At 47.8% G+C, this 15,445-nt stretch overlaps 1 protein-coding gene across 6 annotated transcripts in view; it reads right to left on the reverse strand.

The window, feature by feature from the left end:
- The window catches only part of VPS35L (VPS35 endosomal protein sorting factor like), a 118,586-nt gene that overhangs the window by 99,602 nt on the left and 3,539 nt on the right, over positions 1–15,445 (reverse strand). For 5 of the 6 annotated variants that reach the window (XM_045047680.1, XM_045047678.1, XM_023247155.2 and 2 more), the window contains exons 2-5: positions 7,744–7,843; positions 4,890–5,045; positions 2,951–3,073; positions 616–640 (exon numbers count right to left, since the gene is read on the reverse strand). In XM_045047680.1, coding sequence (XP_044903615.1) covers positions 616–640; positions 2,951–3,073; positions 4,890–5,045; positions 7,744–7,843 — 404 coding nt within the window. Of the gene's footprint in view, positions 1–615; positions 641–2,950; positions 3,074–4,889; positions 5,046–5,165; positions 5,418–7,743; positions 7,844–15,445 lie in introns of all 6 variants that reach the window. The other variant, XM_023247154.2, reaches the window with a different exon arrangement.

A 15,445-nucleotide genomic window follows, 5' to 3' on the forward strand; every position in this document is an offset into this window, starting at 1 on the left:
GGTACCTGAGCTGTGTCCGTTGCCTCAGAATCGCCTAGGAGCCTCAAAACAAAACAAAACAAAACAAAAAAACACCAATTCCTGGGTCCCATTCCTCAAGATACATTCAACAGTGGAACAGGGCCCCATGGTCTTTATGTCTATAAAGGTTGCACAGCTAGTCTGAGGCACGCTGGTCAGAGCTTCTGACCGTGTATCCAGGCTGAAGAAACAGCACTGCCATGTTGCCGTGTTCAGGGACCCGTGGCCGGTAAGACTGTGGCTCCCATCCCTAGCGTGTCTGCCTTCTCACAAGGGATAAAGACTTAAAGCAAAGTAAAGGATCTCTAAAAAGGAGAATTTTAACCATTCTACAGCTGCTGAGGAGGGGACGGGGAGCAGATGCTACTGCTCTGTCTAAATTCAAACAGTGAGCTCATGTTGTACTTTTAATAACTTTTGTCTTTTTCCCCCCATTCATCACATGAGTATGTATTTCAGTTCTGCTAAGTCTGTACACAATCTAGGAAGTAACAGCTTTAATGGAATTAAACACCAGTCTGGATACTGCAAACTTTTTTATACTAAAGGTAATGAGCCAATTCCCCATCAAGAGTAACAACAACCCAAACTCACCTTTTTCAGATCCCATAAACAGATTCTGCAGAGGCAAGTAACAATTTGTTAGTATTTTTTAAAACTTAATAACGTTTCTATGACAAAAAAAAAAACTTGTAAGATACTTAAATATTCAAGTTACACTAAGGCCACATGATCTGTTATTTTCCAGCAAAGCTACTTACTTATCCAAATGCAAAACAATTATTTCATCTAAGGAGGAAAACACAGCTCACCAAAAACTACCGAAGATTCAAATTTCCACTCAGCTCAGGACACCCAAAGTGAGCCCACAAAGAGCAAAATTTTGAGGACAACGGCGTCAGGAGGTAGCAGTTAGCTTACTCTACGTCAGGGCTTCACAATCTGGGCACTACTGATGTTACGCGCAGGGAAACCCGGTTGCGTGGGGGCGGTCCTGTACATGGAGGGTGTTAGCAGCGACTGCTCTCTACCCACTACATTGCCAGCAACGCCTCCACAGTGCAACAACCAACACTGCCTCCAGACATTGCCATGTGTCCGCTGGGGGGTAAAATTACTCCTGGCTGCAAAATCACTGCTCTAAATTAACTCTGTGCATTCAGAAAATCAGAACCAAACTACCGGTCCAGCAACTCTGCCTGCACACTGCTCACCTAGCGCAAACCCTGAGAGGAAGTGGGGAGGAGAGGCGTCGTCACAGAGCCTTCCTGGTTGCCCCCCGAGTTCACCCCTTCCTCCGTACTCACAGCCCCGATTTCTGATGGGCACATTTGTCGCATTTCCCAGCATCCCCTCCATCTGCATATGGCCCATGACGACCTTCAAGACAAATGCGGGTGTGTGGGTGGGGACACTGGGAGGACAAATGCGGCTGGGTGTGTGGATGGGGACACTGGGAGGGTTCCTCATATGAGCGAGGGTGCATCCTACTTTCCCTTTTCCTCCTCCAACAACTTGGACGTGAGGTGACCCTGAACACAGCAGGGCAGCAGGACAGGAAGAGCCAGACCCCTGATGACTCTGGAGCCGCCACGCCAGCCTGAACTACCCACCCCTCGACTTCCTTTCAGGGCCAAGAGAGGAACGTCACTGTGGCATACGTCATCACGTCATCAGTGAGGGCTTCGGTCAGAAGCTCCCAGCTCTCGTCCTCAGTAACCCAGGCATTCCCCTGTTCTCCCTGGCCGGCTCAACTCAGAGTCTTTCATCACGTGAGCAACCTACCCCCACACATCGTCGGCCTCATCTCCCTTACATCCCCAGGCACAAGCCAACGACTTGGTCCAGAGGCCACCCAGTGAACTTGAGGCCATGGAAGAAAACTGGAGCCACAGGAAGAAGTAAACCTTCTTTGGGGCGTCAGTCTCCTCACTTCCCAACTCAAACCTCCCCAGAGATGGGCTCCGATTCTTTCTCTGAACGGTGCCAGATCCTGGATTCTTAACACATTTTTTTGAGAAACCAACCGGCACATTTGCTCCCAACTAACATGGACATAATGAGCCAAACTCACAGAGCCCAGGAGTTGGGCAACATTAGCTGTGATATTGTGATTTATAAGAAATATATATTGCGTCTTGATCCTGTTCCTGGCCCAGAAGCTCCTACTACCCTTGGAATGTCTTAAGCCCTCAGAGTGGTCAAGGAGACTTTGTTAAGTTAATCAAGTGACTTCTGGACACACCTAAGGAGGGGGACTGGTTTCCAGGGGAAACAAACATTTGATTGCAGGGCTGGAACCTTCAGTGCCACTCCTGACCTCCAGGGAGGGGAGAGGGGGGTGAAAGATTGAATCAATCACGTCTATTTATTAAGGCCTCCCTAAGAACCTAAAAGGACTGGGTTCAGAGAGCTTCCTGACTGGTAAGACAGAATGTCCATGCCATCCGGCAGGACCCCAAACCCCAAGGGGACAGAAGGTCTTCTGTTCAGAACCTCGCTCTCTGTCTCTCTCCAAGTGGATGTTGATTTGCAGCCTTTAATATCCTCGTAATCTTGTGAGTAAACGGATTTCCTGAGTTTTGTGAGCCACTTAGCAAATTGACCGAACCCAAGGAGGGGGTCATGAGAGTCTGATGCACAGCCAGACGGTCAGAAGCACAGGTGACAACATGGACTCACAGCGGACATGTGAAGTGGGAGAGAAGGTTGAGGGACTAGGCGCCTGACTTGCAGGAATGGACATGAGCTCCAGGGATCTGGGTGTCAGAACTGAGTTGAGCTGCAGGACACCCAGCTGGTGTCAGAGAATTGTTTGGCGTGGGGGGTGGGGAGATCCTGTACAGGCACCTGGGGGCAGAATCCTAACAAAAAGAAATCCCTACCAGATGGGAAGCAGGCCCTGGGAGAAGAGTGCGCTGGTACTCACGATAGACAGCTTCTCTGTGGTCGTGTACCGGGCAAGGATTTCTCCTCGTTTGCTGGCCCAGGGCTCAAAGTCTGATCCTACGATGGAGTTCTCATCTCGGTCTCGTCTCTTTCTAGAGCTGTCCTATGGAAAGGCAAGACAAGCTCTCAGCAGCAGTATCCTTTTCATCTTTAAAAAGAAAGTATAGGGACACCAGGGTGGCTCAGTTAAGCGTCTGACTTCAGCTCAGGTCATGATCTCATGGTTCGAGAGTCTGAGCCCCGCATTGGGGTCTGTCTGTACTGACAGCTCAGAGCCTGGAGCTACTTCAGATTCTGTCTCCCTCTCTCTCTATGCCCCTCCCTCCCTCTCTCTCTTTCTCTCTCTCAAAAATAAATAAAATGCTAAAAAATTTTTTTGAAAACCACAAAGTATAGGGGCTCCTGGGTGGCTCAGTTAAGGTCTGACTTTTCATCTCAGTTCAGGTCATGATCTCCTGGTTCGTGAGTTTGAGCCCCCACATCAGGCTCTGTGCTGACAGTGCAGAGCCTGTTTGGGATTCTGTCTCTCCTTCTCTCTCTGACCCTCTCCTGCTCGCTCTCTCCCTCTCAAAATAAAAACAAACAAAAACTACAAGCAAACACAATAGTTGATAACATGGCAGGGTAAAATTGATTATGTGCTAGGAAAGCAGAACTTAAATGTTCTCATCAAATTAAAAAAATGTAAATACGTGAGGTGATGGGTGTACTAACTCGATGGGGGAATGGTTTCACAGGTGCATACAAATACCAGGTCATTACGTTGACACTCTAAAAGTCTCACAATTTCCTCTGTCAATTTTATCTCATAAAGCTAAAGAAAAGGGGCGCCCGGGTGGCTCAGTTGGTTAAGCATCTGACTCTTGGTTTCGGCTCAGGTCATGACCCCAGAGTTCTGGGTTCAGGTCCCACATCAGGCTCTGCGTTTACGGTGCAGAGCCAGCCTCACATTCTATCTCCCTCTCTCTCTCCTTCTCTCCCTCAAAATAAATGGATAAACTTAAAGAAAAGCTAAAGAAAAGGAAGTATAAGCAAAGGCAGACCGTCCCCCAGTGCAGAATAAAATAGGTCTAAAGGTTTACTAGATAACATTTTTTCAGGCCAATTCACCCCAAAGGGCCAATAAACAGATCAAAAGACACTCAGACTCACTAAGAATCAAGGAAAGGCAAACGATCATCTTTCAACCACCAAAATGGCAAAGTTACAATGACTGGTAATGTCCCAGCTGGCAAGGAGGCAGGACAACAGACACTCTGAAGTTCTGCTGGGGGTGGTATAAATGGTGAAGGCTTTTTGGAGAATGATTTGGGAGTAGCCATCAAAACCTTAAACACACATTGCCTAGCCCAGCGTTTAACTCTTCTACGTGAGAAACCAGCGGTTTGCTTACAGAATTACATAAAAATAAATTGAAAAAAAAAAAAAGAATAATAAAGGGTGAAATTAAAATCAAGAATGAATTTTAAAATGCTTTAATAAAGAAAAGAAGAAGCTTCCAGGATCTGCACTAGCCTCTCACAAAGGGGGTGGGGGGGTGGGGAGAGGAGGGCTCCGTAAGGGGGACCCTGTGGGTGTCTGGATCCTGAAAACTGTCGCAACGACAATGTGGGATCTGTGCCATTTGGAAACAGAAAGGTGGGGGCACCCTGGGAGGCTCAGTCAGTTAAGCAACCGACTTCGGCTCAGGCCATGATCTCACAGCTCTTGAGTTCAAGCCCCGCATCCAGCTCTGTGACAGCTCGGAGCCTGGAGCCTGCTTCAGATTCTGTGTCTCCCTCTCTCTCTGCCCCACCCCCACTTGTGCTCTGTCTCTCAAAATGAATAGATGTTAAAAAAAAATTTTTTTTTTTTTGTAAACAAAAAGAAAAGCCGCCAGCCCTGCCCCCACAGGACTGACCACAAGCAGGGAGTGTTACCGGGGCTGCAGGGTCAGCCGTGGCCGCGAACATGGAGAGGGGGTCTGTCCCATCCAGCACGCTGCTCAGTGGGTCCACCACGGAGCTGGAAGACGAGGAGGACGTGGAGGAAGTACTGCCTTTCCGGCTCACTTTCTTGGTCTTGGACTCTGTGACCTGTGGGGAAAACCCAAGCAGGTAAAGCGGGAATCTCCTATGACCTTCCCCCAACACTCAATGTGTTTTCCCTCATTCCCTTAGTTGAAGTGACCATTGCTTTGTGGCAGGGACACTTACATTTTGTGACAAACCGAGAGGACTCGGAATCCCAGCTATGGAGGAAGGGATTAGAAGGTGGGATCGAACTGCACCCTGGTAGGGTCCTCTTACACAAAGCAGTTCCCCAGACAAGCAGCAGCCACATCACATGGAGCTTGTCAAAAAACACAGACTCTGGAGCTCCACCTTGGATCTACTGCATCGGAAGCTGCGACTCAACACGATCTCCTTCCTTTTCGAAGAACTTCGAATGCCACATACTGCTGAGCACTGAGGGACAGGTGGGGTGTCAGGGTGTGAAGCCATGTTTTTGTTCCACTGGCCCCCAACACTTTCTGACTTCAGATGACCAGATCAGGGGTGAACCCCTGAGCCAAGAAGATCCAACCAGTGTTTCTGCTGAAAACGCAGCACAAAATCCAGAAGGGCTGGCTGGGCTCCACTCTCCTCCTTAAACCAGGAAGCTCTGAAAACCCAGGGGCTGAGGGAAGTAATGGACACTCTGGGCATATCCACAGGAAGGCAGAGAAAACCCGTCTTCAGAGAGGACAGGATGTGATAGAATGAAAGAAAGGGCTGGATAAAAGAGAACTTGACCAGCCTTTGTCCTGGTTCTGGGAAAGGAGGGTCCGGTCCTTGGAGTGTCTGTCATTTACACGCCCCGCAGTCACACATGACTTGATGGTAACAAGACCAGCATGGGGGCTGGTCGTGAGAAAGACCACTCCTGTGAGCACAGTCAGGGGGTATCAGCCTAACCTTAGGGGAGGGAGGCTGGAGATGAGGTCCAGTCATGTGGCCAAGGAATCACTGCATCACGCTGTGTAATGAAACCCCAACACAAAGTGTGGACACACCAAAGCTCATTGGAGCTTTCCGGCTGGTGGCTGCACCATGTGCCGGGAGGTGATACACTGTTCCATAGGCAGACGGCAGACAGCTCTGTCTTCAGGACGTTCCCGGGCCTCACCTACCTGTCTCTCATTTGGCTGCTCATTTGTATCCTTCATATGAAACTGTAAACACAGGGCTTCTGAGTTGTCTGAGCTCTCCTAGCATATTATCAAGCCTGAGGGGAAGTCTGGATTTTCAGACAGTTGATCAGCGGGTGGCCTGGGGTCCCCCAAATATGCAGTGGGTGTCTGAAGCAAGGACTGCCTTTTTGAAGAGCTTGCCCTAAACCTGTAGGGTCTGACACCAACCCCGGATGATCTGGCAAAGGGCCTCCTGTTGGTACACAATTGTCATTCTGTCTGCCTGGCATCTGTCCCCCCTTCTCCCAGGCTTGGCAGTTGTTTTCTTTGGGAAAGCGGCCCTCCCCGACTCTCGGCTCCTACAGGCCTGGGTGGGGTGGAGGGGTTCTACCCCAACCCCGTCAGTCAGCACATTCCCTTCCCCGGGGCACCAGCCTGGGTCAGGGAGGGACACAGAACCAGAAAAGAGAAACTCCCTGCTCTCATGTCACGACAGCTGCAGGATGGAAGCCTGGAGCTGATGTGGCTGGTCTGTGTCCACGGGAGTGAGTTCTCAGACTGGAAACGACCCACTGGTGTCTCAGTTGTGACTCTACAAGCCCACAGGGCCTGGGGGGGAGGGGGAGGGCAGACACTCCAGCTGTGACCTCCTGCTTTATGCAATGGCCCCTGGGCATTCTAAGGTATGTGTCTGTCACCCTCACCCCCACCCGTGATGAGAGCCACACAGCTTCTATTATCTGCTGGTGAAACAGTGCTAACCCAGAAGAGAGGGACCATCTATATCACTGGCCTGCTTTTCACTTTGCTTTTTAAAGAACTCACACGGATGAAGACGCCATTCAGAACAGCATCTTCAGGACAGGTGTAAGGGTTAAATTGTAGTGTAGGGCTAATGCTTGGCTTGAAAAATAACAGCTTTGTGTTGACACTGAAGGTTAAGAGATAACAGCCTTGCTTTGCTCTGGTAAACTACACATCATACCCTTGTAAATTAGGCTTCACCAATTAAGGAAACAAAAGTTCAAAGAAAAGAGCATCAGAGGCAGGGTCAAGGAGATCCACTGGTTGCAACTTAGAGGCAGAAAGTCTAAAGTAAACACCTCATTAGGCAACTGTTTCTAACTCATCTGGAAACTGTTTCTTTGTTCTGTTCCCAGGTGATGATAAAACGATGTGATCGGTTATAAAAAGTCTGTACCCCGGCTGTTCGGGGCCGCACTCTTATCAAGAGTGTTGGTCCCGATCGGTCGGCCTTGCCTCTCATTGTAATAAACTTTGTTGTGACTGTCACTGGTGCCCGTAGCATTCTGTTTCAGGAGTCGTGTGGATGCAACACAGGCAAACTTAAGAAGGGGTTTTGTTTCTACGCCCACATCAGGAGCAAAGGCATCACCCGCTCGTGACAACCTCGCAAATGTGAGAAAGGGCACAAGGAACATGACGGTGGGTGAGGTCAACGTCACAAAAACCAGGGCCTGGGAACAAAGTGGCCGATAGAAATGTGCAAAAGCAGCTCCGGCCGGCAAGTGGGAAAGACCCAGGAACCCGGCTTGTCATTTTGAGGAGTGAGAGGTTAGAGAGGTTAGAGAGGTTAGAGAGGGCCTCGTGACAAAACTTACGGTTATGGGCTTCAGCGGGTGATAGTCCCCAAACTCCAGTGGCACAGCCTCCAGCCGGCAGGACGCAAACTCTGCCTTGTAGTTCCTCCCCCGGGAGTGCCTGGCGGACAAATCCCAGACTGCCACCATCAGTTGAAGGTGATACAGAACACATTCAAATCATCTGCTCAGACCTTCTCAGGGCTACAGCGGCTCAGGGCGCAACAGTATTTCTACCGAGCCCAAGAAACGCTGCAGAGAATTTTAACACTCAGTTTGAAGGTGCACAATGCCACCCAGGGATCCGGGACCCGTGAGGCCAGACGCCAGAACCAAGGGCACTGGATGAAGTGAGGTCAACTCTCCCCCAAACACTGTTCTCCCCCCGACAGCCAGCGCCCAAGGAGGAGCTGAAGACAGGGGCGTGCAGGGGGAGGGAGAAAGCCAGCCCTGCTCTCCCCACCAAGTTCACGAACGCTGTGGAGCCAGAGAAAGTAGCTGAGCAGGAAGTAGACAAAGAGCACCCGATTTCACGGGTCTTGTGAAGGGATCACGAGATAGACAAGGGAACAAAGTATCCACACTGAGGCACGAGAGGAAAACACATGGGAAGAAGAGCAGTGTGAAAGGCCTCGGGGCGGAAGGGAAGGTCTCAGAACAGGCAGAGAAAAACGGGAAGAGGAATGGGCAGCAGCAGTATTTGAAGGGATGGCAGCTAAGATTCTTCCAAACTAGGGGCGCCTGGGGGGCTCAGTCGGTTGAGCTTCTGACACCTGGTTTTGGCTCAGGTCATGATCTCTCAGTTTGTGGGTTTGAGCACCGCGTCAGGCTCTGAGCTAACAGTGTGGAGCCTGCTTGGGATTCTCTCTCTCTACCCACCCTCCCGACCCTCCCTTGCTTGTACACACGCCTTCTAAGTAAATAAACTTAAAAAAAAAAAAAGAAAAAAAATTTTTTTAAACCAAAATAGAATTTTTCCAAACTAAAGACCTCAAGCTATAGATTCAAGAAACACACATGCCCCAAGCAGGACCCACACAAAAAAGAAACAAAAACCATACTTAGGGCCTTCATAGTAAAATGGCTAAAAAATAGAGGATTTCTTAGAACAAATAAAGACACCTTATTTTCAAAGGGTGACGATTATATTACTGTCGCAGCAGAGAGGAGAGCCAGCCGACAAAGGGATCCTACCGGTGAAGTACCAAAGAAATTAACTGCCAGACAAAAACCCTGCACCTAGTGAAACGGTCCTTCAGTCACAAAGGAAAGAGTTTCCCGTTAAAGAAAAACCAACAACAGCATGTACAGAACTACACTTTAAAAAAAAGCTACACGGATTGGAAGAATAAATACTGTCAAAATGTCAATACTACCCAAAGCTATCTACACATTCAATGCAATCCCAATCAAAATTGCACCAGCATTCTTCTCGAAGCTAGAACAAGCAATCCTAAAATTCATATGGACCACAAAAGGCCCCGAACAGCCAAAGGAATTTTGAAGAAGAAGACCAAAGCAGGAGGCATCACAATCCCAGACTTTTGCCTCTACTACAAAGCTGTCATCATCAAGACAGCATGGTATGGGCACAAAAACAGACACATAGACCAATGGAATAGAATAGAAACCCCAGAACTAGACCCACAAACGTATGGCCAACTCATCTTTGACAAAGCAGGAAAGAACATCCAATGGAAAAAAGACAGCCTCTTTAACAAATGGTGCTGGGAGAACTGGACAGCAACATGCAGAAGGTTGAAACTAGACCACTTTCTCACACCATTCACAAAAATAAACTCAAAATGGATAAAGGACCTGAATGTGAGACAGGAAACCATCAAAACCCTAGAGGAGAAAGCAGGAAAAGACCTCTGTGACCTCAGCCGTAGCAATTTCTTACTTGACACATCCCCAAAGGCAAGAGAATTAAAAGCAAAAATGAACTACTGGGACCTTATGAAGATAAAAGGCTTCTGCACAGCCAAGGAAACAACCAACAAAACTAAAAGGCAACCAACGGAATGGGAAAAGATATTCGCAAATGACATATCGGACAAAGGGCTAGTATCCAAAATCTATAAAGAGCTCACCAAACTCCACACCCGAAAAACAACCCAGTGAAGAAATGGGCAGAAAACATGAATAGACACTTCTCTAAAGAAGACATCTGGATGGCCAACAGGCACATGAAAAGATGCTCAACGTCGCTCCTCATCAGGGAAATACAAATCAAAACCACACTCAGATATCACCTCACACCAGAGTGGCCAAAATGAACAAATCAGGAGACTATAGATGCTGGCGAGGATGTGGAGAAATGGGAACCCTCTTGCACTGTTGGTGGAAATGCAAACTGGTGCAGCCACTCTGGAAAACAGTGTGGAGGTTCCTCAAAAAATTAAAAATAGACCTACCCTATGACCCAGTAATACCACTGCTAGGAATTTACCCAAGGGATACAGGAGTACTGATGCATAGGGGCACTTGTACCCCAATGTTTATAGCAGCACTCTCAACAATAGCCAAATGATGGAAGGAGCCTAAATGTCCATCAACTGATGAATGGATAAAGAAATTGTGGTTTATATGCACAAGGGAGTACAACGTGGCAATGAGAAAGAACGAAATATGGCCCTTTGTAGCAACGTGGATGGAACTGGAGAGTGTGATGCTAAGTGAAATAAACCATACAGAGAAAGACAGATACCATATGTTTTCACTCTTATGTGGATCCTGAGAAACTTAACAGAAACCCATGGGGGAGGGGAAGGAAAAAAAAAAAGAGGTTAGAGTGGGAGACAGCCAAAGCATAAGAGACTCTTAAAAACTGAGAACTGAGGGTTGATGGGGGGTGGGAGGGAGGGGAGGGTGGGTGATGGGTATTGAGGAGGGCACCTTTTGGGATGAGCACTGGGTGTAGTATGGAAACCAATTTGACAATAAACTTCATATATTGAAAAAAATAAAAAATAAATAGAAGCACATTTAATTGTAGTGTGATTCTGAAAGTAGTAAAAAAAAATAAAAATAAAAAAATAAAAAATAAAAAAAGCTACACAGAGAAACAAAATGATCCCAGCTGAAAACAAAAAACTATATACATAGTATATATGTGCATACACACTGTGTATACACGTATGTACATATGTATAGGCTATGCATACGTATCGAAGAGTAAAAAAAAAGATAAAGATATGGATAAAAAGAGATTAGTGACCACAAAAAACAGTAACTTACAGTATTTAAAATATGTGTAGGGGGCACCTGGGTGGCTCAGGGGGTTAAGTGTCTGCGTCTAACTCTTGACTTCCGCTCAGGTCATGATCCCTGGGTTGTGGGACTGAGCCCCGAGTCAAGCCCCACGCTGAGCCTGCTTCAGATTCTCTCTCTCTCTCTCTCTCTCCCTCTGCCCCTCTCCCCTGCTCTCTAAAATAAAAAAATAAATAAAATAAAACAGAGGTAGAATTAAAACTCAGGTCAATCAGCACAGAAGAGGCACTATGGTATGGATGTTTGTCCCCATCCCCCCCAGCCCCCCAAATTCACTGACTGAAATTCTAACCTCGCCTTTGGGAGGTGATGAGGTCTCAAGGGAGGAGCCTCATGATAACCGGGACCCCAGAGAGCCCCCGCCCCATGAAGACACGCAGTGCAAGCACTGGGTGAAAAGCAGGAGGCGCCTCGCCTCACCGGGCTGGCCAGACGTCCAGCCTTCAGGAGAAACAAATATTTTTTGTTGTAAGTTGCCATATCTGTGGTTTTTTTTTTTTTCTTTTTTTTTTTTTTTTTTTATAGCAGCAGCTCGAACGGACTAAGCCTCGGACTGAGAAGTGGGGCTGCTGCCTTAACAAATACCTAAAAACGAGGAAGCGAGTCTGGAACCGGAACGGGCACAGGCTGGAAGAGTTTTCCAAGACCGGCGAGAAAAGCCACCGCCCCGAGTGGACAGTCAGGGGCGATGATGGTGAGGGCTCAGAGAGCGCACAGGAGAGCTACAGAGAAAGCCTCACCCCTCCTGGAGAAGACACCAGGGGTTGCGAACAGAAGCTGGTGGAACAGACGGCCTAGGCCAGACCAGCGAGGCCGCAGACGGAAACGGGGACTGTGCTACTGGACACAGAGAGGCGATCCCGGTCAGGACCCGGCGTCCCGGACTGTGCTCACGCCCTGGTGTCCTGTGGACGGCAGAACTTGTATGCGACGGAACGGGGTATTTGCAGGAGGACGTTTCTGGGCAAAGTGTTGCAGGGAGCAGCTTGGCCGTTCTCCGATTACTTACAGTAAAAACCGACCAGAGAGAAATGACTGAAAGCTGGCTCGGCTCATCAAAAGGGAAACAATTTAAAAATATGGAGAATTGGGGCGCCTGGGTGGCTCAGTCAGTTTGAGTGTCCAACTTCGGCCCAGGTCATGATCTCGGGGTTCGTGAGTTCGAGTCCCACATCAGGCTCTGTGCTGACAGCTTGGAGCCTGGAGCCTGCTTCCCATTCTGTGTCTCCCTCTCTCTCTCTGCCTCTCCCCCACTCACGTGTGCGTGCGCGCTCTCTCTCTCGCTCTCTCTCTCTCTCTCTCTCAAAAATAAATATTAAAAAAAGCCTAAAAACCCCGTGGAGAATTAGGTCTCAAAGAGCGTAAAGCTGGTCCCTTTGTTCATCGGCCTGAGTGTCCCCTGAATTCACCCTCTGCCCCATTCACAGCTGTGTGCCTTCACTAGTACTTAAGGAACCCCAAATCCAACTACACCCTGCAGTTAGCCTTATGGGTGAGCCCACCCACCCAGAAACCTACTCAGTATAAGAGAACAGAGATCCCAGGTCATTTGACTTCTATCCCTTTCTAAATAAATGTGGCTTTGTGAGCACGAAAGGAGGAAGGCCAGTCAACAATACAAATTCATCTCTACTTTTTATGTTTTATTTATTTTTTTAAAGAACTACTGCTTTAACCTCTTTTGGTGGGGGAGGGGGCAGAGAATCTCGAGCAGGCTCGACATTCAGCATGGAACCCAAAATGGGGCTCGATCCCACAACCCTGGGATCATGACCTGAGCTGAAATCAAGAGTTGAATGCTCAACCGACTGAGCCACCCAGGCACCCCACTACTTTTTATTTTTTGGAAAGGAAAATCCCTATCACGATATATTGCCTGGTCTCTCTGGGTCCCATTTACCAAGCATACCCAGTCCTCCCCTTCCAAAAATATGAAATATTCTTCCTGACTCCCTTTAATTTTTTTTAAGGTTTCTTGTTTGTTTGTTTGTTTTTGAGAGAGAGCAACTGAGCATGAGCAGGGGAGGAAGAGAGAGGGAGAGAGAGAATACCAAACAGGCTCCACCCTGTCAGTGCAGAGCCTGATGCAGGGCTTGAACTCACAATCTGTGAGATCATGACCTGAGCTGAAATAAAGAGTTGGACGCTTAACCAACTCAGTTCCCCCCAAGTACCTCCCGACTCCCTTAATATGCTGCCAGCCAATCCCTGATTTATAAAATAAACAAAGACCCCCCCCCCAAGAATAAGGAAACTGGAATAACAGTTATCAGTGGCCATAACGGAGTTTAAAAATCAAATTATGCTGTTTCTCTCTTCAGATCATTCTTAACTTTATCAATAGAACTCTGAAAGGTTAATTGAGTGGAATGAGTAGAAATGTAACCGGACCTGAAATTCAGTTGCAAATGTTTTTCATCCCTGTAATAATCATTAACAAATCAATCCACAGCTGAGCAAGACTGTATCCCAAGAACAGGGTGACTGGATACACAGAATCAAATAATAGTTCTCGTTTACAATGGACTTGCTGTACAGCAGGACCCAGGCCAAGCCCTTTCCCTGCACTTCCTCGTTTAACCAACTGCCTAATGCTAAGATGCTATCATTACGCCCATTTTTCAGAGAAGCTGAGGCTTAGAGTTGAGGGGACAGCAGCACGTGACAGGGACACAAAAACCAAGGCAGCCTGACTCTCATGCAGGAAGGAGCTCTGGAGACCATCCATGGGTCATCTTAAGAACCTTAAGCAATTGTCTACCTTTGTCTTTTCTTTTAAAGAACCAAGCTTTGAAATAATTTATTTGTTTATTTGGATGAGGGAGGAGGGGCAGAGAGAGAGAGACAATCCCAAGCAAGCTCCACGTTCAGTGCTGAGTCCAACATGGGGTTCGATCCCATAACCACAAGATCATGGCCTGAGCATAAGCCAAGGGTCAGACACCTATCCTACTGAGCCACCCAGGCACCCCGAAATAGTTTTTTGTTTGTTTGTTTGTTTGTTTTTTTACAAGTTTGAAGGGAAGGAATTCCTTGGGGAAAAAAATAAATACTGTTTCTGGAGACATGTAAAAAAAAAAAAAAAAAAAGGAAACATTTACCCCTTCCGAAATTCCACATCAAACAGCTATATTTTGATCTTTCTATCGCTTCTTCCATTATTCCCTCAAATTCCCGGTCAGGCTCAGCCGTTTACCCAATGTTTGAGATGCTAAAAAGCTTGGTTGTCAATGCCTGGGTCTTTGCTAATGCCAACAGCGCCCCCCAGCGGGCATTTTCTAGAAATCCCTACCTTGCTTTTTTCCCCCCAGAACACAGCAGGTGGTAAAAATCCCCCATCATCCCAGCTTCCAAAGGCTCGTGTGCATCCTTGGCAGCTGCCACAGAAAAAGGCCAACATTTCCCACCTCCACTCCTGGCCTGGTCGCTGGCTACTCAAAGTGCGGCTCACAGATCACTTTGCAAGGGCATCACCAGGGAACTGGAAATACCACAGATCAGGGTCTGCACATTAGCAAATTCCCTCGGGTGATTTATACCCACCTTAAAGGTTGACAACTCCCTATTTTAAGTTATTTACATCTGATAACATGGATGCATAGAAATCGCGTTACCAGTCATCAAGTTAATCTCCTTATACTGGAAATACCGAAATCCACCAAATGCTTTTTGTTGGCTATTTTCCTTCTCAAGTGATTTTTAAGCGGCTCATGATATAGTCTGGCCACATAGTTTCTTCTCCCACAATCACAACATACCCCTCTTCCCTACCTACCCCTTCATAAAAAGGTCTTGAAGTGAAGTAGAAATGCCTGACTCAAAGGCTGGTAGGTTTTGTTTTTTTAATTTTTTTTAATGTTTGTTTATTTTTGAGAGACAGAGTGTGAGTGGGGGAGGAGCAAAGAGAGAGGGAGACACAGAATCTGAAGCAGGCTCCAGACTCTGAGCTGTCAGCACAGAGCCCGATGTGGGGCTCGAACTCACGCACTGCGAGATCATGACCTGAGCTGAAGTCAGATGCTTACCGACTGAGCCGTTCAGGTGCCCCAAAGGCTGGTAGTTTTAAGGGCGCCATTGTCACAGGGATTAGACAGAAAAGGTGATCTAAGGGGGGACTGCTGGACATCACTTGTTAGCCCAGGACACAATCTATCAGAGATATCAAAACGTGTGGGTGCAAAGAGGCATTCTGGGGAGACCCACAACCACGCAGTGGGGTTTGGGGAGCCCTGCAACCCAGACCCCGCAGCCCAGGGCATGGGTGGGAGGTCCAGCTGCTGGGAACGGTTAGGATCACAGCCTCTGGACTCCACACCTCACTGCTCCTCGAAGGCTGTACCACTTTAAGGAAACTAACTGCTTCACCTGTCTGCCTCCATGACCTCATCTGAAAAATGGGTTTTGAGGATTAAATGGGATGCTGCACATTCAATACTTAACACCGTGCCTG

The sequence above is a fragment of the Felis catus genome, chromosome E3 (assembly GCF_018350175.1).
Source record: "Felis catus isolate Fca126 chromosome E3, F.catus_Fca126_mat1.0, whole genome shotgun sequence".
NCBI classification, from domain to species: domain Eukaryota; kingdom Metazoa; phylum Chordata; class Mammalia; order Carnivora; family Felidae; genus Felis; species Felis catus.